Source organism: Schistocerca americana, chromosome 11, assembly GCF_021461395.2.
Source record: "Schistocerca americana isolate TAMUIC-IGC-003095 chromosome 11, iqSchAmer2.1, whole genome shotgun sequence".
Classification (NCBI taxonomy): Eukaryota; Metazoa; Arthropoda; class Insecta; order Orthoptera; family Acrididae; genus Schistocerca; species Schistocerca americana.
The window spans coordinates 154480941-154508454 of record NC_060129.1 but is presented as its reverse complement, the minus strand read 5'-3'; the positions used below and the strand labels follow the sequence as shown (position 1 = coordinate 154508454).

Below are 27514 nucleotides of genomic sequence, written 5' to 3'. Positions count from 1 at the left end.
ACCAAGGCCACGGATTCTGGAAAAGAAATTTTCCAGACAATCTTGATTAAGTCTGGCTGTCAATATATAAGTAGCTCCGGAATTTTTCATATCATTGTACAATCCAAAAAGTGAATTTATTGATACAATGAATCCCTTCTGAAATGGGAGAAGACTGTTTCTTTTTCCTACTCGCATACTAGAGCACATTTCAAGAAATCTTTTTAGAGTGTTTTCCTGACTTCTGATATGAAACCCGTAACCACTTCTAAGGGGAGCTTTCTCATCTTGAGGGTATCTCGAATTCAGCACATCGAAAACATCGTTCACGAGCTCAATGAAGCTTCCTTCGCGATTTTTCTGCAGAACGTATCTCACAGCTTGGGCAGTGCGACGTGAAAATATCTGTGCAGCCCTTCGGACATTCTGACGATCACGTCCACTAACGTTGAGATGAACCTCCGATATGTGGTGATTGATCGAAAGGTCGCCTTTCTGTTGTCGAAGAAGATCTTCTATAACCATTTTTGTAATCACAGTACCATCAGGCAAAGTGATTCCGTCATCAAGAAAATGATTTCTTAATAACTTAAGCAAATGTGGAACATCAAAAATAACCCAAACTTTTCTGCTGTGATCAACAGGGTTTGAAAAGAATGTCTTGGATGTAGACACACCAAGTTGCTTCCACACATTCATATTTTTTGGTCCCATGTCACACGTAACAGCTACAATACGGATTCCTGCTGTTTCAACTTCTTTTATGACATTCTGCAACAAATCGCTAGACATTGCAACATCAAAGTCATAATACACTGGCTGCTTCCATTTTGAAAACAAGCTGCGAACCATGACAACTTGGACATTGTTGTGTGGTCCGAGTACTACATCGTCGGACGAATCATAAGTCACACGACCGTCAATGCTCATCTCGTCGAAGCTTAGGACACCAATCGCCTCTAATGATGTGAACATTTCTGACCTACTTTTAATTAACTCCAAAACTGGTTTCAAAATACCTGGTCGGCACTTGAACTGTTTCGTCCATATCTGGAGTGTTGACCTGCAGGGAAAAGGATAATTCTTCCTCCTCAGGTAGGCATATGCTTTAGGAGACAAAGCTCTCAATGTGAGAGCATTTGCAATATCCTCTGAGCACCACTTTACTTGCTTCCTCTTCTTTAACAGACAACGAATTTGTCCTGGTGTGAAACACTGAGAAAGTGTACTTCTCACATCCGAGCATACACATTTGTGCTTCTTAGTGTGAGACACATTAGGTTTTACAGATGTAGCTTGCTTTATAACTTCTTTCATGGACTTAATTCTTTGTTCCAGTCGAACATTTTTAATCTTCAAACTAACCAATTCTTTCTTCAGTGCTTGAATTTCCTGGTCTTTAAATGAAATTAGCGGATCAGTAAAAACGTCTGTGTTGCTGGATTTGTCCAGCTTACTTTTCTTGGGAGATAAAGTTTTCAACGTTGAGAGAGCTCTTTTTTTTACTGTTCTAGTGTCACAGCGACGTTCTCTCTCTGTTAGAACACTACCGGTAACATTCGCGGTGCTGGGACCTGGAACTTCGAATACATTTCCGTGCCAGTTTGGTATTTTTAGAGACGGAACAGCATTATCCTGTAGCAGTTTCCGTGTAGGTAGACCTAACAATTCATTCTGCAAGTCTCGTTTGTAATCGCTTTCACAAAAATGTTCAGAACAAACTCTTGCACTATTAACATTAATTTTGTCCTCTCGTTTACAACGAGCAATCCACTTACGCTGTAGTTCAACATTTTTTGGGAAACGATGATAAATTACGCCTTCAGTCTTACGTCCACTATTACTACATTCAGCAATTGCACAATACGACGTATTTGTAGACATAATTCCAAGAACGAAGCTACAAGACTCACGGAACAATTCCTTTCCAACTGAACACTCGGCAGGACAAGAATTACACACAAACTAACGTGTAACACGAACTCGCATGCACGCCTTCGATAGAAACACTGAGAGACACCGTTGTAAACAAACTGCAGTAGCTGCCAGGTGACGTCACAGCTCGAGATTCATCATGGCGGAAAAAGGAGTGGGAGGTCGCATTTACACAGTCGCCTCACAGAAGAGCTCCACGCGACGGAGACGCCTACCGATGTCAAAGACACGGAGAAAATAAAACGGCAAAACAGAAAATATTTAGACAAAAATTCAAATGATATCTGGGAGCGCAAACGCTCCGAAGAACTATATTCGCTGACGGAGTGGTTCACCTCACTTGCACGGAAAAGGCGCATGGAATTCTACGGTCATATAGCAAGAGTGGACGACTCTCGCCTGATCAAGAAAATCCTCCACATCGTCAATAGAATCCGACTGTCTAAAATACGTTGCCTGGTAGACACCCGAAGTGATTTTACAGGAAATCGGTATTGACCTACTGACAAGTACTTGTGCAATATACAAGAAGAAAATCAGAGCACATAACTTCATACCCAAGAACTCAATAGGAATGAATTTGAAATTTAAAAACATATGGACGCAAGGAAGAAAAGTGCAAAGTGGAAAGATGAGGAACTTTTAATAATTATAAACTACACAAGTCCAAGGGGTGAATAATAGAGCTTTTCTTTATTTTATCAAACAGTTTTGCTGCAAATGGCTGTGAAAAAATTGCCGTACGAGTAGATTCTCGACTGACTCTTTTGTGACGACGAAAGTGACGCTGCAGGACGAGACGAATGTGGATGCAACGAAGCAGACGAAGAAGACTGTAATTGTACAATCGCATTCGCAATTTGCAACTGCATTTCATTAATATTTAATTATTAACTGTTCCCCAGTTCAGGAAGATTGCGCATGGGTGTAGTACTGCAAGGTGAAACAGTCTTGTTTGTATTAATGTTTGGCGGTCAGCTTTTGAGCCCCCTCTCTACGAGCGCCCTTGGTGGGTGCTAATCTCCCTCCCCCCTCCCGCCCCTCCCTCCACCATTCCCCATGCCACAGGTTCCAACGCATCCATATTGGGGTCGAAAACTGAATGATACAGCTGTCTAGTGTTTCGAACTTGTCATTCCTGGATTTTCCCTTTTTTTGACACATTTTATTTGCAGTTCTTAGTAATATTAAAACACAACTAGCTCTTTACTCGCATGAAGTGCTGAGTGCTATTGACAAGGGATTTCAAATTGATATCGTATTTCTGGATTTCCAGAAGGCTTTTGACACTGCGTGCTTATGGAATATCGTCTTAGTAATGTGACTGGATTCGTGATTTCCTGTCAGAGAGGTCACAGTTCGTAGTAATTGACGGAAAGTCATTGAGTAAATCAGAAGTGATTTCTGGCGTTCCCCAAGGTAGTGTTATAGGCCATTTGCTGTTCCTTATACGTATAAAGGATTTGGGAGACAGTCTGAGCGGCCGCCTTACGAGCGTACTTCCTCCAGATGGAAACTGAGTTATCACTGTAATCAGATCACCTGCAATGGTGTTCTTATTCCCACAAGCTGTGAAAAAATAACGTTTTTTATACAATTTAACGAATATTAAAAGGTGTACTACTTGGCTTCCGCCGTTTTTTACCCAACGTTTGAAGCTTTCATGAAACAAATTGGTTACACATCTATCATTCAAACTTTTTTCCATCGCTGGCCACTACTTTCTCCCACTTTGCGGCAGTGTACGAATCCTGCGTCGAGAAAATATTTCATCTTTTGAAGCGATCCACGAACCGATCCAATTTGTGGCCTCTTCATGAGACCGGAAGTGTTGCTCAGCCAGGCCATGGGCCATTGATCTAAACAGGTGATAGTCAGAGGGAGCAATGTCTGGAGAACACGGCGGCTGGGGTAGGACTTCCCATTTTAACGTTTCCAAGTACGTTTTCACTTCTTTTGCAACGTGGGGTCGAGCGTTGTCCTGCTGCAAAATCACCTTATCGCGCCTCTCGCTGTATTCCGGCCGTTTGTCTTTTAATGCTCTGCTCAAACACATTGATTGCGTTCGATATCGAGCACCTGTCATTGTTTCACTTGGTTTTAAAACCTCACAGTACACGACGCCGAGCTGGTGCCACCAAATGCAGGGCATGATCTTGGAGCCGTGAATATTCGGTTTGGCCGTCGTCGTGGAAGCATGGCCGGGATATGCCCATGATTGTTTGCGTTTAGGGTTAACGTAATGAACTCATTTTTCGTCCCCGGTCACAATGCGATGCAGAAATCCCTTCCGTTTTTGCCTCTGACGCAACTGTTCACCAACACACAAACGCCTTTCAACGTCTCTCGGTTTCAGCTCATACGGGACTCAAGTTCCTTCTTTCTGAATCGTGCCCATAACCATGAGACGCTTGAAACGGCTTGCTGTGTCACTCCCACTAATCGTGCCAGTTCTTCTTCAGTCTGATGCGAGTCTTCACTCAGCAACGCCTCCAATTCTGCATCTTCGAAAACATTCTCTCTTCCACCACTAGGCCGGTCTACGACGTTAAAAATCACCGTTCTTGAGGCGTTGAAACCACTCGCGACCCGTTCTTTCTCTAATAGCGTCCTTACCGTACGTACTTGAGAGCATTAGATGAGACTCAGCCGCTGTTTCCTTCATATTGGAACAAACAGTAACATCTCCCACAAATGACGAGGATTAGGCTCGTAAACTGACATTTTCAATCAAGAACAACTTTATGATGCAGACACAAATCGACCAATGTTTGAATGAGGTTATGTCGACAGAGCTAACTGCCTGTCGTCTGCGATCTGTTTCTTTCGACCGCTACTTACCGTTGTCGCCCGCCACCTATCGGCAAACGGCGGAAGCTAGGTTGTACACCTCGTATGTTAACTGAACGAGCTACTACAGCTCAACCAGTGGAGTTGTACATCCAACGTCAATAATGTGTAATTCTCCCTTACGCCCTTTCATGAAACACAATGTTCTTATTATTTATATTGTCCACAACGTGTTTCGGGGAACGGTTCTTATTTTCAGTTGCTTTTTCTCTGTGATACGCCAGTTATTCGTGATGTTTCGCATGTGTGAAGTGCTCCATTGTTCTGTTGTCCTTACTGTAACGTATAAAAAAAGTGCCATTTTTAATTGGTCTTTATATTCAGATCGATCATTAATTAAAAATTTCATTGGCTTTCATGCATTACAGTAAAGACAACAAATTACTTAGCACATCACACATGTAAATCATCACAAATAAATGGCAATAGCGCACAGAAAACACACTTTAAAATGGGACTGATTTCCCGAAAATCAAAGCGCAAAAAATTAGTAAAAAGAAAATCCGCAGGCTTTCGCCAACCATTTAAATGCATCAAGTCAAATTTTACAGGTACCTAGGGCATGGGAATTCGAAGCGTTCTCTACATTTTAAATTTCTGCTCGGCCGATTTACAGTTGCTGGCATTATTAGGCACACATGCACGATCATTTGGCAGATGTTAAAAGAGGAATACCTGAAACAACTCACCACAGAAGACTGGAAGAATATTAGCGACCAACATGAGAAGACAGCAAACTTCCCTCACTGTACGGGATCCATAGACGGACAACACGTCACAATCGTTAAACCGTGCAGATCAGGCCGCGATTATTACAATTACAAGAAGTACTTTTCTGTTGTACTGACGGCCATATCAGACAGCAATTATAGTATCAGATTCATAAACGCTGGGTCATTTGGTTATCAAGGAGACTCTAACATATTCAAAGCTATTGCATTAGCTAAAAAAAATTAGAATCAAACTTTGAATTTGCCAGCTGCTTCACCACTTCTCAGTGATCGTTGTGGCCGAAAATACGTGACGTGTTGGTAGCTTATGAGGTTCTCACAATGAGTAACAACTTAATGAGACCATATCCCACAAAAAACCTGACTAACAAACAAAAAGTCTTCAGTTGGAGGATGTCACGGTGACGTCGTCATGTAGGACGTGCATTTGGGACTCTAGTTAATAAATGGAGAATTTTTCGTCGTCCAACCGAAGTTAATGCGAATGTGGCAGATACTGTCATTCAAGCATGTTGCGCAATTCACAAACATGATGGCTACGGTTTTAGTGACACACTGACGTGCAGTATGGAAAGTATTCCTGCACGTGAGACAAAAGGAAATAATAATGGGAAAAGTATCAGAGATCGTTTTGCTGATTACTTCTGTATCATGGCTTCGACATGTACCGCTGCAAGATCGTTGCGGTAACATCCTCGAACAAAGACGTAGTTTTATTAGTGTGGCAATTCACTTGTTGGCATTTTATTCGTGAATCTGTACACTGTTTATAGATACTAAAAAAACATTTTACTGTTAGTACTCGCCAAGATCTGATTTCTGCTTGTCATCTAGACCATCCCCCTTTCTGCCAAAACTGCTGCAGTAACTGCTCGCCGCGACTCTCTCTTGTTGTCTTTGTTTTTATACTCTTCGTCCCGCGTGTCGCACAGATATGATGATGATGTTTGGTTTGGGGGGCGCTCAACTGCACGGCCATCAGCGCCCGTACACATTCCCAATCTGTACACAGTCCAGTCTATCCACTTTCACGAATGATGAGGAGAACACAAACACCCAGTCCCCGGGCAGAGAAAATCACCAAGCCGACCTGGAATCGAACCCGGGGGTCCGTGATCCAGACGTAGCAACGTCAGCTACTACACCACGAGCTGCAGGCGTCGTACAGGCGGTGTCGTAGGGTTTCCTACCGTGGGGTTTCCTAGGAGCAGTTTCGCACTAAACCTGTCAGAGGCCCGGGCCGGCAAAACAAATTGAGGCTCCCCTTGGTTTCCCCTCCCACCCTCCTCACCACACATGAGTTCTCCGAGAGTTTCAAACGCAAACGGAAGGAAGTCCCACATTGCTTATCATCTTCATATTGTGTCGTGATGATTTACAACGTATGACGTTATTTTACGTAACACTAAAAGTGACTGCTCTCGTAATCTCGTTGCTATTATTTAATAGCTATGTTGCCCCTTATACGACAGAATTCATTACATGATTTCTGTTGTTCGAATCTATTATTTATGTTTCGCGACTAAGTCGGCATAGAGCGAGCGGGGCGTATAAAAATGAATCCCTATTTCCCAAACCAAGAGGAAGGTCACTGTCTACATAAAACTTCGTTCAGTGCATGGTGGAGGGTACTTTACTTACGGATTTCAACAAAAACCACAGTGTTGCTCCGATCTTGATGAAATTTTGTACATTTGATCTTCAAAACAAGGGGAACCTCACCGTCTACGTGAAATTTCATACGGTGTATGGTGGATGGAGGGTACCTTACAACGTAATTACAAACCGTTTGACTGATCAGCTTGGGAGTTGGCTCATGTAAGTATGTTTTCGTGGTGAAGGCATTTATAAAAGCCAACGTATGCTGGATGGCGGAGGGTTGGCCTACCTTTAAATAAATTCAACATCGTTTCGTCAGGCAGCATGAAAGTTGGCAGATATACGTATTTTTTCATAGACAGGGAAAGAGGAGATGGCATGACAGGCGGAGGAGGAGATATACGGAGTGAGGAGAACGTGATGGGGGCGGGGAGGGGGGAGGAGGTGTATCCAGAGAAGTGAGAGAAGCAGATTAAAAGAGAGAGGGAGCAGCAGGTAAACAGAGAAAGGGGGAAGGTGGTGAATGACTAATGGAACACTGTAATAAGGGGTGTTATTGTGAATTTGATGTCTTGTTAGAAAAAGCGGAAGAGGAGGTGGACAGAGACGGGAAGATGGATGGAAAAGGAGAGGAGGATGGAGAGGAGGAGGATGTGTTGTGAGAGAGGGGGCAGATGGAGGAGATGGAAAGGGAGACGGATGGGCGGAAGGAAGAGGTGGATAGAGAGACGAGGCAGGACTAAGTGGACAAGAGAGATGAGGGAAGAGGGGATAAACTGACATAAAACTGGGATGAATAAATATCTGGGCAACGCCGGGTTTCTGTTAGTAGTTACATAAAGATTTACGTGACAATGGGCGTGTTCATCTGAAAGAAATTACAGAATATTTTCCTATGGTTCGATGAGGCGTTTAAAGTCTCGATAACTAGAGTGTTGTTCTTGATGTCTACATATGATAAAATTCGTTGCTTAATACAGATGACTCCACCAAAGTTCATCTAGTTGGAATTTCATCTTTATAAAATGAACTACATAATAATCAGCTGAAAAATGCTCCTGTTGGAGCACAATAAAGGCAAATATGTTCGTGTTTAAAAGACTCTGACAAAAAAGTGGGCAACCAGCTGTCTGAGTCCTCATTCCGCGCCGGCCGGGGTGGCCAAGCGGTTAAAGACGCTACAGTCTTGAACCGCGTGACCGCTACGGTCGCAGGTTCGAATCCTGCCTCGGGCATGGATGTGAGTGACGTCCATAGGTTAGTTAGGTTTAAGTAGTTCTAGGGGACTGATGACCTTAGCAGTTAAGTCCCATAGTGCTCAGAGCCATTTGAACCTCATTGTGGAGAGGCGGGGGCCGCCCCCTGCACGCAAATGAGGCGCTTCTGTCTCCAGCTCTGCCTCTCTCCCTCCCTCCCCCCACTTTCCCCGTCTCTGTCCATCTGCCTGTCTATCTGTCTAGGTATCTGGAGGACGCAGCATGTTATCTCGGAAGGAGACTTACCAACAGGTGTGGGAGTAGCTTGAGACACGCCTCAGGGATGTGTGTTGCATGCACTGCTGTCCACGTCGTATGCTACTGACCTTGGAGGCAATGTTAACAGTAAGGTTACAGTTTGTGGAGATGATACATTATAGATAACGAAGGAGTGTCTGAAAGAAGCTGTACAAATATTTATTCATATTTTCACATGATTTCAAAGTAAAGGAGGCTTTGAGAAATTGCTGTAAGCGGGAAGAAATGTAAAATCTTGTGATGGTGGCTAGACGAACACCCTGCCATCCACTTCAGTCTGTTTGGCAGAGAAATTACGTACAAAATTGTGCACTTAAAAACTCGCAGAAACGTGTATTCTGTGGTTGTTGTAATATTAGTGAGTCACTTTTGGAATCAGTCAACCAATACAAAGACATGGGTGTGGCACACTGAGGTGATAAAAAATGGAGGTATCACATAGTCTCAGTTGTAGGTAAACTAGATGGCAGAGTGGACGAGACACTGGATGAATGCGGTGAGTCTACAAGGGAGACAGCTTACGGAACACTCGTGTGGTCCATCCTAGACTATCGCTCGGGTGCGTGGGACCCATTATAAAAAGAAATAACAGGGAATATTGAACGTGTACAGAGAAGGGTAATGCGAATAGACAAAGTAGTGTTTGCGTGAAAGCCTGCTTACAGAAAATTCCAGAGCCAGCAGTGGGTGAGAAGGGCTCAGCCGGCGTGGGGACGTGTGCCCAAGTTGTGCGAGGGGCTCTCCCACACCCTCCCCCCCTACCTCTCAGCCCCTCCTCCAACACAGGTCACAAACCTCCGTGACGTTCAAAAGAATTCTAACTTCCGTCATTAACGTAGTACCAATGCATCACCAAACGGTTACTGCGCCGACCGGTACGGTCGCAGGTTCGAATCCTGCCTCGGGAATGGATGTGTGTGATGTCCTTAGTGTGGTGTCACCGGCAGACACTACACTTGCTAGGTGATAGCCTTAAAATCGGCTGCGGTCCGTTAGTATACGTCGCACCCGCGTGTCGCCACTGTCAGTGATTGCAGACCGATCGCCGCCACACGGCCGGTCTAGAGAGACTCCCTAGCACTCGCCCCAGTTGTACAACCGACTTTGCTAGCGATGGTTCACCGTCTACATACGTTCTCATTCGCACAGACGACAGTTTAGCATAGCCTTCAGCTACGTCATTTGCTACGTCCTAGCAAGGCGCCATATTGAGTTACTATAAGAACAGATAATATTGTGAATCATGTACCGTCAAGAGCGACGTTCATCATTAACGGGTTAAAATTAAGTATCAAACTAATTTCGCCCACTTTCTGAATTCTCATTCCTTGTCATGTTCCAGACCTCACGTCAGTATAGTCTTTCCCTCCTCACGCCAGCCTGCGTGAGCTAAAACGCGTGCATTTCGGCCTCGTCTAGTAACACGGTGCTGGCTCTTCTGCCAACACAACAGTTAGGTTAGTTAGGTTTAAGTAGTTCTAACCTCAGATGTTAAGTCCCATGGTGCTCACAGCCATTTGAACCATCTGAACTGTTACTACAGGATCAGATAAGTTTCACAAATTTTGTTTGAGATATACGCTTCAATGATTTCATCACTCCACTGTGCTCTGTGTTTACAAGATATTAAATGAGTTGTAGGTTATAAACATTAATGGTATTCACACTTTACACAGAACTTTTTTCCACGCTTTTTGAAGAGCACGTTCATGCATAATATGTTCAGAACTTAATTGTGGAACTACGGCGACAGTTACTGGCACGCCTGCAAAATTCTGTGGCCGATGTAAATGCTGGGAAACGGGTATGCAGCGTCACTAGAGTACTTCAGTATTAACGTAGGAGCTTCCACGTCACCAGGCACCGTTTGTCTGAGCACATTAATGTCTGACAAGAAATATGGTGCAAGAATGTCTTTCGGACATTCACAACTTGTGTTTAAACTTAGCTTTTTCCCAAGGTTTTTAGATAGCATTTTCAGTTCTTCGTCCTGTACGCATTTTTAAACTGTCTGGAGGAAAAAAAAGCCGAATATTTCGGAATACTTAGCCAGTTGGCCGGCCGCTGGTGGCCGAGCGGTTCTGGCGCTACAGTCTGGAACCGCGCGACCGCTACGGTCGGAGGTTCAAATCCTGCCTCGGGCATGGATGTATGTGTTGTCCTTAGGTTAGTTAGGTTTAAGTAGTTCTAAGTTCTAGGGGACTTATGACCTCAGCAGTTGAGTCCTATAGTACTCAGAGCCATTTGAACCATTTTTAGCCAGTTGGCCAAACCTTTCTTTCAAAATTTTTAACACTGTCTCAACGACAGACTAGAGAAAATCGATTGTATATTTCTCCTCTGAAGGTTGAGCTATGCAAACCATGTCCTCACCATAACCAAATTGCTTCGCCTTCTCGGCAGATCTCCTTTCTCCAAATTTTGCATAAGTCTGTGAACTTTCACGTATCTCTTTCGCTGTTAATTGCATATTAACGAAACGTCCTCCGCAGAAATTCTCAATAAACGTAACTAGACTTTCAACGGATTTAGTTACCACTTTCACGTCAACGTTTGCTGCTTGAACTGCCTTAATTGCTGCGCTAATGGCAAAGAGAAGGCCGTACTATACGACAACGCCTACAATAAACTCGAAGCTTTTCAAATCGTCCACAGCAAGCGAGTGAGCTCCGCTCTTTGTTTTCGATTCAACAGCGCTGTTGCTGACCTCAAGAAGGGCGCCTCTGACTTCTCTCGTCTGGCACTTTAACAGCTTTGACACTCTACACCATACTTCGACATCGACTATCTGAAAGATTCTTCACTGTTAAAGTTGTTGCCCCGCGCAGTAAGATTTCCCATCTCTGAGTGGATGCACTGAAAATAACGTATATTCTTTAAATTACACCAGAAAATGTGGCTGCCTTTGCAGTAGATTCCGCCGCATCTGATAACACAAGATTAAGACTGTGGCTGGCACATGGCCTATAGAATGCTCTTGGTTTGCACCTTAATATTCTGGCTTGAACACCAGTTCGATCACCTTTCATATTCGATAACTTTGACCTCTGCAATCATGAATATCGAGCCCTAGTTCATCTAATTTCGACAAAACGGTTTCAGTCAAACTTTCTCCTGTTGTTGAAGTGACGTTCAGGAAGTCGAGGAAGTGTTCTTCTACAGTCGCTGCGTCTTCTGATAAACTTACAGACCTAACAATCAATGTCATTTGTTCATTGTGGCATGTATCAGGAGTACAATCAAGCATGTCAGAAAAATAATTACTTTCTTTTACAGAAGTAAAAATGCTGTTTTTTACTTTGTTGGCAAGCAAATTTATGAGTTCATTTTGAATGTTTTTTCCAAGAAAATGGTCATGATTTTCTTGGGCCTTTACCACCTATAATGTCCATGCAAAACGGGGTCAAATTCTGCTGTCAATTCGATCAAACCATGAAAACTACCATTATTTTCTTGATAGGGCTTCTCGCTGCTTCCCTTTAAGGCCAAATTACGTTGAACTAGGTACCTGATGATGAGTGTAATGCTTTTTAGAACCTGACGCTAACGTACTGTCTGTGACGCTTGATTGTTAGACACAACAGTGAGTAGAATGGGCGCGGACAGGGGATGAGAAGCAATGAGCCGAATTTAGGCCTGGGCAACAGCCATGTGTTGACAATAAACAGTAGTGTAGCGCGTCGGTATCACAAAAACCCTGGTTCCCTTGACTCCGGTGCGGGAATAATTTTCTGCGAGGTAGCCTACTCCAGTGGCCACAGTCGTTTCACAGTGTGCGTAAAATTGGATTACATTACGTTAAAAGTACTTTCACAAACATGTTACTTTTTTCTTTTTTCAATTTATCTGCAGTAACAAAATTAGGGCGACAGCCTTCGTATTACATTCGCATGTTCTGCGCGGGGTCCTGGAAGCGCTGCCCCCTGTGAGGCCCCCGTAGCAGGCTGCAGTTGGTACCTGCCGGCCTCGCAGCCGTTGGCAGCACTGACTGCGTGCCACAGCCCTGCCGCTTCAGGCGTCTGTCGCATTTTAGAGGTGGGCCAAACGGTTATTCTGGAGTAACCGTTATCACAGTTCCAGTTATTCTTTGATAACCGTTATCGTTAACGGTTATTAATAACTGCCAAGTTATTTTTCGCTAGCGAATACCGATAACTCCGACAGTTAAATAACGAGTAACGACATAGTTGGAATCCATCAGTTTAGTTATCAGTATAACTGCGAGTAGTGTGAAATAGCAGGAATGTCGTATGAATCGTGTCATAACCTCAGCTTATTAACTCCGGGTACATTTTAGTTGATGTTAGAACGATTATTAGTGTTTCATATTAAATGTATGTAGGTTATCGGCCGCTATAAGAAATATTATCCTCGCAGCTGCAACAGAAAGTACGCGGAACTTCGCCACAGCACTGTTTAAGTAAAATGTTAACAACGTGCGTTTTTAAGTTTGAAGAAATATGTAAACTGAATACTTTAGGTTAAATTCGGAGCTTAATTTCTTGTGTTGTTTACTTAATAGAATAAAGTGTACTGCCTTGTAATACAACACAAAAATATACGTAATGTGAAAGATTCGTTTACTCCTCTAAAAGATAGTCATATGGTTGAAAGTGTGAGTACGCCAGTTGGAAAACTGCTCGATTTCTCCAGCTGCAGCATGTGTATAACATAGGATGAATGGAAGCGTCCGATTCCACCCGTCTGCTTTGACCTGTGACGTAAGGTTCTGTAATCCCATAACATATAAAGACATGCAGATCGTAAAGATTTACAGTGTTAAATTTCTGGGATTATAACTCGATAATAAATTCAGTTGGGACGGGCTTACCACAGAATTGCTAAAGCTCCTAAACAAATCTGTATTTGCAGTTAGAATGGTGTCAGATGTAGGAGACACAAATGTAAAAAAGTTAACATACTTTTATTCTGTTATGTCATAAGGGATCATATTCTGGGGCAACTCATCAACGGAGCAAAAGTTTTTAGCATGTAAAAGCGTGTAGGCCTAATAAAAATCGTTTGTGGTATAAATAAAAGAACACCATGTTCTGTTCAAGGAACTTCATATTCTAACCACTGCTTTATAGTATATTTATTCTTTAATAAAATTTGTTGCAAGTATTTCCAACCAATAGCACAATACATAGTATCAATACTAGGAATAAGAACAGCTATCTACATAAAGATCTAAAATCACTTACCTTGGACCAGAAAGGGGTTCAATATTCAAGAACACACATTTTCAATAAACTGCCAGCAACCATTAAAAACTTGGTTTCAGATAAAGCACGGTTTACTGAGAGTTTGAAAGACTTTTTGATAGGCAACTCCTACTCTATAGATGAATATCTTAACAGGGACTGTTAGACCAGCTTAAGTAAAAATTCTGTTACCAGCATATTTCAGTTTTGACAGCACTTGGTCACAACAGTCAAGATCAGGTATTGTGTGTGTGTGTGTGATAAATTTATTAAATGTGCATAACTATGTTTTGTTCTGGCAGTGTATTAATACTGTACATATTAGCAACTCCAGTTTACTGCAATATTTTGACAATCTTGTGACAGATGATGATGGTGGTAAGTATTATACTCAAATGCTTTATGTTATACTTTGACATGTTGCACATCCATGAGAATCATCTCATTTTTGTGTCCCTGGGACAAAAACAGGTTAATCTAATCTACAGTGAGGGTTTTGATTTTGTGGTGGGAGAATGACTAATGCGTATGCCCAAGCCTTCAGTTTGTTGTGTATCTCTCATGTTTGGCATTATTGTATACAGAATTCCAGTTCTGAATGATTAACATCTCATAAGGCTTAATGTATCAGATGTCATTACAATACATTTTCACTCTTTTATACAATTCTTCTTTGGATATCCAGATTGTGAGAGTATGAATTAATGGTATTGCGTAGGTAAAACAAATTTGCAGTAATTTTTCAGAAATCTGATCTTGACTGTTGCAGTAAAGTGCTGTCAAAACTGAAATAATACTTTTTACTTAAGTTACTCTACCAGACCCTGTTAAAATATTGATCTACAGGAAATACAAAATTTCCTTTCCTGGGGAATGCTTTACCTGTGGATTCCACGTTTTGCTTTTTTTTTCTGTCTCACACGAGGCAATAACACGAATCCTTTCGAAACACTTCATCTGTCAATGCCAGCTGCTTGCTTTGATCTTTTTGCAGTTTAATATCATGACAGTTAACTGTCTGAATAGGTAAGACTAATTCATGAACAAGACAAGATTAGCACTCAAAATGAAGGGCTAAGTCTTGCATATAACAACCTCAACATAGCAATGAGTGCACCTAACAGAGTTTTTCAGTGTTGCTTAACATAACAGAAAATAAACTGACTTGAGCTCTTTGAAAACAAAAAAGCATATTTTATTCAAAAATGTTCATGTAGTATGCACAAGTGTTAATAGGCCCAAATGTAAGTAAATCTATACTTTTATTTAAATACACTGACAAAGTATCTGACGTGATTATTGTAAGCATATTGTATTCATGCCAAATATACCTCTGTGAAATGCTTCAATTGCAATACATATGTTTGAAGTGTACACTGGACAATGTTCCTGCATAAAAGTGATATGCTCCAAACTATGTATAAAATGTTTCAAAGTCAATGGCCAAAAACTAATGAAATGAAAAAAAGCCTATTTGCAATGGATGTGTACAAATTGAGGAAACTCATTTTTCTCTCACTAATGCCACAAAGCTAAGTCTCACCAAATTACTTAAGTTTCTTTGTATTCAAGTTGACCTGATACAGCACTGGCACTTTTTCATCATGATGCTACCAAGCATTAGTGATGGGGTATACTTGGAGAAGATACTCAACTATGTTCCATTTTTAGATCACCGCCAATACTCAAGGCATTTCAGTAAGTTTAAAATCCCTAGAAAGTATTAACATGTTGCACACACACTACTACACTTCACTTCATAGCTTTCCATACTATGTATGAGACAGCAAGTGTTTGTGCTCACAGTAGTGCCACAAATTGACATTTCTTGAGAAGGTAGGAGATGTGATACATGTATCACTTGAGATAAGTTTCCTATCCTGCTCCAAAATTAAAATATATTCTTACAAGATTACTGCACAGCTGTTTAATTTCTGTATGTTCTATGTAAGACACCTATGTTCATGAGACAGTAATATCACCTCAACAAAGACATTACCACACCACATGAGAGATTACCATATTTGTATATAAAATATATCCTAAAATGGTAGTAAGTGCTCGTCTTTGAGCTCATGGGTTTTCAACAAATTACTTAAAGAGTACAGGGAACAAAAGGAAGGAAGATAAGTTAAAACAAAAAATGGTAACCAACACAAATGTATGTACATGTGAGATCAATTTTATTCTGACTTTTCCACAATGATATGTAACACTTAAAACATTGCAGCATTATAAAGAGAATGAATAAATAAATATTTAACATGTCAGAGACTGAGCAGAAACTCAGATTGGAAATGGCAGGTAATCTGCAATGGCCTATTCAGTGGAACCAACAAAAGAATTTGCCTAAAGGAATTTAGGGTACTCACATAAAATGTAAATCTGGATGTTCAAACAGGCGAAGGGTCCCAATGCACCTGAATGCAAATTCGGTGCCAGAACCACAGTACAATTTTCTCAGTAATTTAACATGTGACCACAAATACAAATGTATGAACTTTTTTATTTCATCCAAGAATATCTCAACATAATACAACAAACATCAATAATTCAAAATTTGGGTATACACACAATGTTTAAAGGATCTCTTTAAGGTTGGGACAGGTGGTCAGCCGTGGCCTTGATGAAGGAACCATCCCGGCATTTGCCTTAGCGATCCAGGAAAACCATGGAAAACCCGAATCAGGATGGCCAGACAGAGCGAACCCCATCCTCCTGAATATGATGGTCAGTGCTGTTAATAGCTACACTGCCTCATTCAGTTGTTACCTATTGTACAATGTTCTGATTTACATGAAAATAGATCTTACCACTAGCAAAAATAATGATTAAATATATATGCAATTACACTTTAACATTTTTCTTTATCACTTTACACAAACAGACCACACAACACTTTGTTCACGGAACTTCAATAAACTGCCAGAGGCTGCTTCAGCAGTTGCTGCATATATGAGAAGTTATCTGAAACAGAAGAGCAGGAAACAAACAGCAGAAATATCCTTGTCTAAAGACACTTTAGAAACAACATAAAAACTTGCATCAACTACTTAGCTGACTCACATTAGTAGTAAACATATTCACTTAAGGCATGTCTAGCAATTAATTTAATATGTTCTTCAAACTTCTAAATGTATGCTGATAAAACAACACTAGAGTGTGACCACAATGAAACTAACAATGTAAGGGATATCTTTTACACAAATTCTGGGATGTTAACATCTGAATAGCTGTTCTCTGCAAAACACTTTTTTATAGTTGGAGGGTCCAGCATGTGAAGTAAGATACTGAAACTTGCTAAAGACTTACTGAAATTTATCTTTTGATGCAGTTTTAGATTTGAAGTTAACATTTAAATACCTCGCATAATGACTGACTTTTTAAGTAAACAAAATGTCCATGAAAGCCTCTAATAATAATTCCATGTCCCACAATGTAATTTCATTTTTTTAAAGAGTGGAGCCCCTCCACACTGCCACTAACAAAAGTTCTACAATCACCTCTGCATTGATTAGTTTTTTAATCAATACAGGTCCATCAGGAGATAGAAAATGGATGAAAAATGTAACAAGAATTGAGATTTTAAGGGCAGAGGGCAAAACATGTCATGGCAAGCACCAAGGGTAAAAAATCCTCCACAACTGTTGGACAGGTAGTAAGAGCAGTAGTGGATATCTTGCTGTCTGCAGCAGATCATGCAAGGGTAGGTCACATTAGTAAGTGGGTACCATGCAGTTTGATACTAGTGTTATAACCACCTGCACATCAGTACAAATGCATGTTGGAGCACATCAGGCTACAGTGGGAAAGGCCAGTTGCACCCTTTCTGTACTCCAACGTACTTACATTTAATGCCCGATTTAATAAAAATTATACTCTTCCATTTCTGGCACCCTTTCTAGAATACAAACTAGCAAAATTATGAGAGTTTGTTGTGTTCCACCACAAAGATAGGAAAACTTATGTGTTTTGCAAATGAAATTTAGTATTGAGCACAAGAGGTTTCACCAATTCACATTTGGCATTTTCAGTGGTATTCCTTTCGGTCCTATTCAAAGAAACCATTTCTTCCAGTAAATATTTCTCAGCAGGTAACCTATACTGCAAGTCTACAAAGGCTGAAGTGTTGTTATCATTATAATAAAACAATTTCAGTTAATATCTGAGGAAAATAGCATATTAACAATAATATATGGATTAGTGTTAACACACATGAAACTGATGTCAGTATTATTTTAAGAAACTTGAAATTCAAAATAATTAAATGTCAGAATGGGTGCTACAGCTAACAATTTTTAAGTACAGCAGAAAACAAAATGCTACTGTACTTACAAACTTTGAGGTGCCACATGCCTCGACACAGGCTACCAATAACCCACAAGTATTTTTGACATCTCATGCCTCACAGGTACTAAACTGGATTGCAATCTGATGATTGCTGCTATCAACATGAAAGATAATATAGTTGTATCCAGTGACCAAATTTCAAAGCCGATACTGAAATTAAGTTCTAAGTTACAAATTCCAGTATTTACATATACATCACTGGTAATCCATTCACGTGTCATAACATTAAACTCAGTGCAAATGTACCTCCATTTTAAGTGAAAGGTCAAGTTTGCCATTCTATGCAAGACACTATTACCTCATACTTCAAGTTTGCCTCTATAGGACTGTGTAACATTTGCTGCTGCTGGAAGACTATCGGAGCCATAACTGGAACAAAGAGCTCCGAGTTACCACCTGCCAATATAAACAAACTTCAATTTTAAACTGAAGGTGAAATATGTCATATGTATTCAAACCACTACCACATTATTCTTCAAGCTTCTCGCATTATGGCTGTGTGATGTCTGCTGCTGCTGACTTCTGGAGCTGTAACAGGAACAAAGAGCTTTGAGTTACCATATGCCAGTTTACTCTTAAGGACTGTAACTGTACCTTCATTTTAAGTGAAAGGTGAAATTTGCCAAATGTGTATCCAAACCACTAGTACCTTATTCTTCAAGTTTCCCATTTTATAACTGTGACATCTGCTGCTGGTGGCGGTTTTCTGGAGCTATAACTGGAACAAAGTTCTATGTGTTACTGACTGCCAAACTACATTACACACTTCAAATGTACCTGCATTTTAAGTGGAAGTTGAATTTCCCACACATGTATCCAAACCACTAGTACCTTATTCTTCAAGTTTCCCATTTTATAACTGTGTGACATCTGCTGCTGGTGACTGACTTCTGGAGCTGTAACAGGAACAAAGAGCTTTGAGTTACCATTTGCCAGTTTGCTCTTAAGGACTGTAACTGTACCTTCATTTTAAGTGAAAGGTGAAATTTGCCAAATGTGTATCCAAACCATTAGTACCTTATTCTTCAAGTTTCCCATTTTATAACTGTGTGACATTTGCTGCTGGTGACTGACTTCTGGAGCTGTAACAGGAACAAAGAGCTTTGAGTTACCACTTGCCAGTTTACTCTTAAGGACTGTAACTGTACCTTCATTTTAAGTGAAAGGTGAAATTTGCCAAATGTGTATCCAAACCACTAGTACCTTATTCTTCAAGTTTCCCATTTTATAACTGTGACATCTGCTGCTGGTGGCGGTTTTCTGGAGCTATAACTGGAACAAAGTTCTATGTGTTACTGACTGCCAAACTACATTACACACTTCAAATGTACCTGCATTTTAAGTGGAAGTTGAATTTCCCACACATGTATCCAAACCACTAGTACCTTATTCTTCAAGTTTCCCATTTTATAACTGTGTGACATCTGCTGCTGGTGACTGACTTCTGGAGCTGTAACAGGAACAAAGAGCTTTGAGTTACCATTTGCCAGTTTGCTCTTAAGGACTGTAACTGTACCTTCATTTTAAGTGAAAGGTGAAATTTGCCAAATGTGTATCCAAACCATTAGTACCTTATTCTTCAAGTTTCCCATTTTATAACTGTGTGACATTTGCTGCTGGTGACTGACTTCTGGAGCTGTAACAGGAACAAAGAGCTTTGAGTTACCACTTGCCAGTTTACTCTTAAGGACTGTAACTGTACCTTCATTTTAAGTGAAAGGTGAAATTTGCCAAATGTGTATCCAAACCACTAGTACCTTATTCTTCAAGTTTCCCATTTTATAACTGTGACATCTGCTGCTGGTGGCGGTTTTCTGGAGCTATAACTGGAACAAAGTTCTATGTGTTACTGACTGCCAAACTACATTACACACTTCAAATGTACCTGCATTTTAAGTGGAAGTTGAATTTCCCACACATGTATCCAAACCACTAGTACCTTATTCTTCAAGTTTCCCATTTTATAACTGTGTGACATCTGCTGCTGGTGACTGACTTCTGGAGCTGTAACAGGAACAAAGAGCTTTGAGTTACCATTTGCCAGTTTGCTCTTAAGGACTGTAACTGTACCTTCATTTTAAGTGAAAGGTGAAATTTGCCAAATGTGTATCCAAACCATTAGTACCTTATTCTTCAAGTTTCCCATTTTATAACTGTGTGACATTTGCTGCTGGTGACTGACTTCTGGAGCTGTAACAGGAACAAAGAGCTTTGAGTTACCACTTGCCAGTTTACTCTTAAGGACTGTAACTGTACCTTCATTTTAAGTGAAAGGTGAAATTTGCCAAATGTGTATCCAAACCACTAGTACCTTATTCTTCAAGTTTCCCATTTTATAACTGTGACATCTGCTGCTGGTGGCGGTTTTCTGGAGCTATAACTGGAACAAAGTTCTATGTGTTACTGACTGCCAAACTACATTACACACTTCAAATGTACCTGCATTTTAAGTGGAAGTTGAATTTCCCACACATGTATCCAAACCACTAGTACCTTATTCTTCAAGTTTCCCATTTTATAACTGTGTGACATCTGCTGCTGGTGACTGACTTCTGGAGCTGTAACAGGAACAAAGAGCTTTGAGTTACCACTTGCCAGTTTACTCTTAAGGAGTGTAACTGTACCTTCATTTTACGTGAAAGGTGAAATTTGCCAAATGTGTATCCAAACCATTAGTACCTTATTCTTCAAGTTTCCCATTTTATAACTGTGTGACATCTGCTGCTGGTGACTGACTTCTGGAGCTATAACTGGAACAAAGAGCTTTGAGTTACCATTTGCCAGTTTGCTCTTAAGGACTGTAACTGTACCTTCATTTTAAGTGAAAGGTGAAATTTGCCAAATGTGTATCCAAACCATTAGTACCTTATTCTTCAAGTTTCCCATTTTATAACTGTGTGACATCTGCTGCTGGTGACTGACTTCTGGAGCTATAACTGGAACAAAGTGCTCTGACTTACTGACTGACAATATACATTACACTTCAACACAAAACCACTAGTACTCTTTTAATGTAGCATAACAAATATATGCTATGCCGTACAGTTATATCTCCATTTTAAGGGAGAGATTAAATATGCCAAAAATGTACCCAAACTAGAATTACCTTACTGTTATAATATCCCAAGTATTAAACTGAGACTCATCTGCTGGTGTTGGTGTGCCTCTCGAATCCACTACTGAAACAAACATCTAAGATAAGAAAACCATATTTTGGGACCAGTAATCTCTCATTAAATACAATAAATAACACGTACCCTGTAACAGGAAATTCAGGAGTTAGTACTGTTCATATTTAGAAATATAAGTTTTTCAACTTTGGACGCCTTCAGCCGTGTTCGCCTTTCATTTATAATGATACCAGTTTTAGAAAATATTCTTTCGCACGGCACAGAAGTGGCCACTATATTGAATTTTTCCCTCACCACTTTAGCAATATGTGGGAAAATATATTGATTTTCACGCCACCATGCCAGTGGATCCTCACTTCTACTAATAACTGGGCTGTCCATGTACCTTTGTACTTCCACAATAGCAGCTGACTGAGGAGTGCCCTGGGGCTGTGTTGATTTTACAATTGCATCATAGACACCCCATACTGACAAGGGATCAGTGGTGGTTGAAGTTGACACAGTTTCATGGCTCTGGCCTGTGTTTGTCAGTCTTCTGTCACCCATCTTTTGTGCTACTAGTTCAATAAGCTGTTTCTTTGCGTTATCTGCTGCAACTCGGCTTTCAAACACAAGAGATTTAAACCGTGGATCTAGTAGAGTGGCTACTCCTATAGATTTGCTCATCTCTACATTGTGGAAACGGTCCTTCAGGCCTTTTGTTAATTCTTCAATGATAGTCCTTGTCACACTGTTAAATGGCCGTTTCAAAAGTTCTGCACACACTGATAATAATCCCCTTGTCAGAACAATAACCTGAAAATTGGAATAAGTTCAATGTAACACAAACAGTACAGTATCTCAGAAATGATTATGCCATAATACCACAGCTAACATTTTAGCAAGAAAAAAAGCTGCTTAACTTACTTGGCTGCCAGTAGGATATGACTCAGCACTAAGCTGTGTTGAAACCTGTGCAAATGGCTTCAACACAGAGCAGAGTTCTGAGCAGATGTTCCATTCCTCGTCGGTAAGTTGTTCAAAATCAACTGTGAATAGTACAAGTGAAGTCTTCACTGCATCTTTAATTTCAACTATTCGCTCCAACATATACAGAGTAGAGTTCCACCTTGTTGGCACCTCCTGCACCAGTTTTTTAACATGACCTGCCCCATTATTTTGTTGGTATGTCAGCAGTCTTTCTGTTGCCTTGCAGCTTCTCTTGAAGAATGCTACAATAGTTTTCACTTTCTGCTGAATTGACACAAAATGTTTTAGTGCATTCTGAACAATAAGATTCAATGTATGTGCATAGCACCCAAAGTGTTTCCACTTTAAAATGGATACTGCATTTTTAATATTTGGTGCATTATCCGTCACAACCAGCAAAACTTTGTCTGTCAGCCTGAAGTTATCTGTCGTGCCTATTAGAGATGCCGACAGATTTGGAGCAGTATGTGCACCAGACAATTGGGAACATCCTAACAACACCGATTGCAAGGTGAAATCTTCAGACACAAAATGCCCTGTCACCGCCATGTAACCTTCATTTGCTGCCGATGTCCAGCAATCTGTGGTCAAACAAACTGTCTTCGCAGCTGACAGTTTGTCTACCACTTTCTCTTTTGCTGCTGTGTATGCTGCTTGCAGCATTACATCTGAAATATGCTTCCTGCTTGGTAACTCATAACCAGGATTAAGGGCCCGCACAAAACCCCGAAACCCCGAATCTTCAACGACTGAAAATGGTTGGAAGTCTTTAGTGAACAGCTGAAGAAGTTGCTCATCTATCTTCTTTTTCTGATTCACTCCGATCCTTTTGGAGAGGTACGATGTCATAGAACTTTGAACACCTTGCTGCATTGAGGGGGCTGGAGCAGCTCGCTCCTCTTCCACACTACTGGTGCCAAGGATCACCTCTACAGGAAGGGATTCACCTAGAGAAAAATAGGTTTCATATCAGCATAAGCACAATAGAAATGATGCCATATTTTTGGTGATATATATTACATTGTTTGCGTACAGTATTCTACATGGTACTTGCAGCTTGAATATTTACTTCATGCAAGTTGACAATTGACTCAGTTTTAGTAATGACTATAGCTTCAAGTTTCTTCTTTAATCCTAGCAACACCAACACATTTTCATTTTCAATAATGTGTATTGGGGGGAAGGGAGGGTACTGTATTTCCACCCTGAAAAATATCTTAATTGTTGTTGACATATCATATTTTAAACAAATACTGATGCATAAGTAGGGCCCTGAACTTCAAAATATTCAATATGACTGTCACTGTGGAAAGTCACATGTACTATTAATGTGTCAAATTTTTGGGTTAAGTTTCACCACAAAATTTAAAACATTTATGGAATTCAGTTGAAGACTCCATTAAAAACAATTATCCTTTTCAAAATTTTAAAATATGAAACGGTATCTAATTCTCTTCCCCCCCCCCCCCCCCCCCCGCCCCCCCCCCCCCCCACGGGCATCGTCAGGGTTACAAACAAATGATACACAGGAATGAGTGCTGATACAATCCGCTATCCGATTAGTTACTAATAATTGCGAGACGACAGTTCATATATCACACAGTGGAATTTTATTAGCACTATCGTTATTACACCTGTAACAATAACTTCGAATTAAATAATTAAGTATTCCGGCACCATATGCAACATAATTTAATGTTTGAAAATGTCAAGGCAAACAGGTGCGGTGGTATCGACAGCTTAAGTAGTCACGACAAATGAAAACTTGCGTGTAAAAATGCACAAAGCACCACACTGTATAGCATGCTCTTATCTTAAAAAAATAAAATAAAAAAATAAATGATTATGCATGCACTGAAATAACCGTAATTGCAATAAATATATTTTTTCATTACTCACCCAAATCTAGCTCCGAAGGTCTTTGTGAAGAGAAATCCACAATTAAATGTGATTTCTGGAGATGTTTCTTTAAATTCGTCGTCGTCGATTTGTACGATAATTTCTTACCGCACAAAGTACATTTCGCAAACTCTCGATCAAGAATTTCGAAATATGACCACATTTCGCTTGTCCTCGACCTCTTCATGTTGGCAACTATTGGTAGTAAGCAACAACACAAAGAAAAACAAGAACGCGGAACGAAAGTCAATACCCTCTAACGCAACCAAAGGCCGGAAAGAGAGTGACACCTGTTCCAGTGTTCCGGAACACCAAGAATTGCAGAGAAATGAGACAATAGATTCCCGTTATTTGCCATCCCCTCTCCCCGATGGCCCAGTACGAAAATATTTGTTCGCTCCAGTTACTACCCCCTCTGGAAATATCACCGGGATCTACGACCTTTAACTGAAGTCACCGAGTCAGGAACGTCTAGACACACAGTTATTCCGTTACCAACTTCCAGGTTATCTGTGGTGGTAGCCCGATAACTGCCAGAGAACTAGAACTGCGAGCCAATAACGATAACGTCGATAACTGTCAGAGCAGAGGAGAATACCGATCTCTGACAGTTATTTCCATAGTCGCTCGAATTCCTTAGTAACTCTCCTTGTACTACCCCTCCAAGCTAAATTAACGCGTAAGGCGGTGGCTCAAGGTATCGACTGTACTTGTTAATGCCTGTACTGCAGCTCCTATCAGCCACGGCTCGGACATTAACTTTATTTAATTGTTTATACTAAAAGTAACGAAGGCCCACGAAATAGTACACAGTTCCTATCAACAGATGGCGCGCAGTCTCACAGTTATTCCCATGGTCTATAGAACGCCTTCCAAATGCGCAGTACGATCTTCGGTCAACAGATGGCGCGAGGCACTGTTGACACTAAACAGTTATTGAAATAACTGCCAGAATCAGAGGAACGGTTATCGCAGTAACCGTTACTTCTCAGTAACCGGTTATTTCTATCAGTTACGTTATTTTTTGCCCACCTCTATCGCATTTGTAGCCAGTCGTGTCCTGTGCGACGTTCTGTGTTGGGATTTCGTGCTGCTCTTACTGCACCGAGAATTTCTTCTGCTACACCCACACCCTTAATAAGGTAAGGACGACTGTTTTCATGCGTTCCCGCAGTTTTGAATTATTTTCTTTGTTTTCTTTTGGTTTGTTTTTGCAAAGCCACGGTAACTGTAAGGTCTCATTCAGGTTCACTATGGAGACTATCGCGAGTAAAGCAAACCGCTTTCGGTTATTACACTCTCAGAATATTAGCGAATTTCGTATTACAAATTCTGGTACCGACATTCCTATTAATTCTGCAGTTTTACGGACTTTAGGCATGAGTGAAAAGCATAGTGTCTCGGACGAGATTTCTCCTCGTATGCGCGCAATTTTTTGAATTTTTTTTCTCGAAATATAGGCTTGTATTTATACACATGTGATCCGTAAAAGGATTATTCTGCGTGTTAGGAATAACACAACAGAATGATGGAACACTGCATGTGCAAGTAGATAAGATGCTATGGCAACTTCCACTATTGAGGAATTAAACAATTACTTTCTGTGACGATACTGCGTAGACCTTGGGACAGTCTGATCCTATTCCTAATGGTTTGAAATCAAACCAAGCTAGACGCATTTTGACAGTTCGATAGCGTAGCACTGAATCCGGTATTTCCCGAAGCAGTCAGCTCCACGAAAGCTGCCGAATTTAGCACAACTAATCTGTTAGCGTCTTTCCCCAAGTCCTGCATTAGCAATCGTCAGCACGTTAAGTCACGCAAATGTGTTTTAGTACAGAACGCTGTTCCATTGAATTTAGATATTTTCACTTTTCTAAAGTAATGTTTTTGGTGACAAGGTAGTCTGTCGGGTAGTCAGTAAGACAGATAATGTTATCGTCCATTTCGTCTTTGTTCTATATGTGTAAGTGCTGAAATGAATGAATTCTTACGTTGACCTAAAATTGATCCTCTTGCTAGAAAAGTTGTCAAAATTCCCGGCGTTAGGGGCTTAGTCTTCACTTCTGTTAATAATCGTGCATCTCCAGGCAGTGACTGTGCCGTACAGTTACCAAAAAAGTAGTCGGTTTTCTGCTAAGCGGGTATCTGGATGCGTGAAGCAGTGCCCCACGTAAAGGACCAGCACTGAAACACTTTGGCAGTAAAACCAGCCATCCTCAGAATCCTTTCTGACAAGTGTTTGTCATTGCTCAGAACGATATCAAAGTACAGAGTATCAGCTACAAATCTCGCTGCAGAACTCGACTATTATACATATTCTTGATGGAACAGTCCATAGCAGTACTTTCGGTTCATAGCGTGCACGTCGAACACTACGAACAGGCAGGTCACCTGTGGACTGTTCCATCAAAAAATAAGTTGGGAGAAACTGAAGGTTCACACACGTGTTCTTGTCAAACCAAACGGGTGCTGCTGAGTAATACTTTATTACGACAAATAAAGAATTATTCAACTGTTGTGGCTTTAAGAACGCATTGTTAAATCTGTAGTTGCCTACAGTATAAAGTGTGTTGCTGTTGCGTAGAGAAAGGAATACACAGTTTATATCACAGCAAGCGGATCTCTTGACATTAATACGTTGGGAGTAATTTCATCGTCTTTTGTGTAAGTAAATGAAAAATAGCAATGCAGATGGTTGTAGACAAACTTCCACAAAGAAGGGCTGATACGATAGCCACCTCCTCACCTCCCTGAAATATGGGTTGTGTTGACAAATTGGTCTGCATACATACATACATACATTGATCCTTGTTGCATAGAGGATTAATACATTTCGTAATGATGTGGGATGTGTCACTTTAACATAAGTTTTCTTTATACAAAATAGTAAAAATTTTTATAGGTAATACTTCATGTCTAAAGATTCATCTATTCAGTAGGAGCTGTCATTCAGGAATACTTTTATTTTCTTTTAAATCTTGTTTAGATATCTGCCGGATTTTTAATGCTATTTGGCAAATGACCAAATATTTTTGTGGCAGCATAATTCACACCCTTTTGTGACAAAGTGAGATTTAATCCAGAGTAGTGAAGATCTTCGTTTCTTCTAGTGTTGTAGCTATGCACTTTGCTGTTATTTTTGAACTGGGGTGGGTCATTGACAAATGTCATAAATGAATATATGTACTGCGAAGGTACTGTGAATATCGCGAGTTCGTTAGATAAATGTTCACAAGGTGATCTTCGGTGGGCTCCAGCTGTTAGCCTGATCACACCCCTCTGTGCTATGAATACTTTTCCTCTTAGTGACGAATTGCCGCCAAATATGATACCATGTATAAGCAGTGAAT

General features: G+C 40.6%; 2 protein-coding genes across 44 annotated transcripts in view; one reads left to right on the top strand and one right to left on the bottom strand.

Annotated features, from left to right (window-relative positions):
• The window catches only part of LOC124553785 (cortactin-binding protein 2-like), a 312986-nt gene that overhangs the window by 213083 nt on the left and 72389 nt on the right, over nt 1-27514 (top strand). The window lies entirely within an intron of this gene.
• Nucleotides 16299-24682, bottom strand: LOC124553780 (E3 SUMO-protein ligase ZBED1-like). 43 transcript variants are annotated; one of them, XM_047127730.1, is made up of 19 exons: nt 24162-24681; nt 22200-23209; nt 21420-22088; nt 21269-21338; nt 21028-21098; nt 20842-20906; nt 20474-20542; nt 20288-20352; nt 20102-20166; nt 19920-19988; nt 19734-19798; nt 19548-19612; nt 19366-19434; nt 19180-19244; nt 18994-19058; nt 18812-18880; nt 18627-18690; nt 18409-18531; nt 16299-18312 (listed from the first exon to the last, which is right to left on the bottom strand). In XM_047127730.1, the coding sequence occupies exons 1-3, from the start codon at nt 24346-24348 to the stop codon at nt 21435-21437; spliced, it is 1851 nt and encodes a 616-aa protein (XP_046983686.1). In that variant the 5' UTR covers nt 24349-24681; the 3' UTR covers nt 16299-18312; nt 18409-18531; nt 18627-18690; nt 18812-18880; nt 18994-19058; nt 19180-19244; nt 19366-19434; nt 19548-19612; nt 19734-19798; nt 19920-19988; nt 20102-20166; nt 20288-20352; nt 20474-20542; nt 20842-20906; nt 21028-21098; nt 21269-21338; nt 21420-21434. The 43 variants fall into 43 exon arrangements, with proteins under 43 accessions (XP_046983686.1, XP_046983700.1, XP_046983697.1 ...); XM_047127744.1 differs by having other exon boundaries at nt 16299-18256; XM_047127741.1 differs by having other exon boundaries at nt 18461-18531.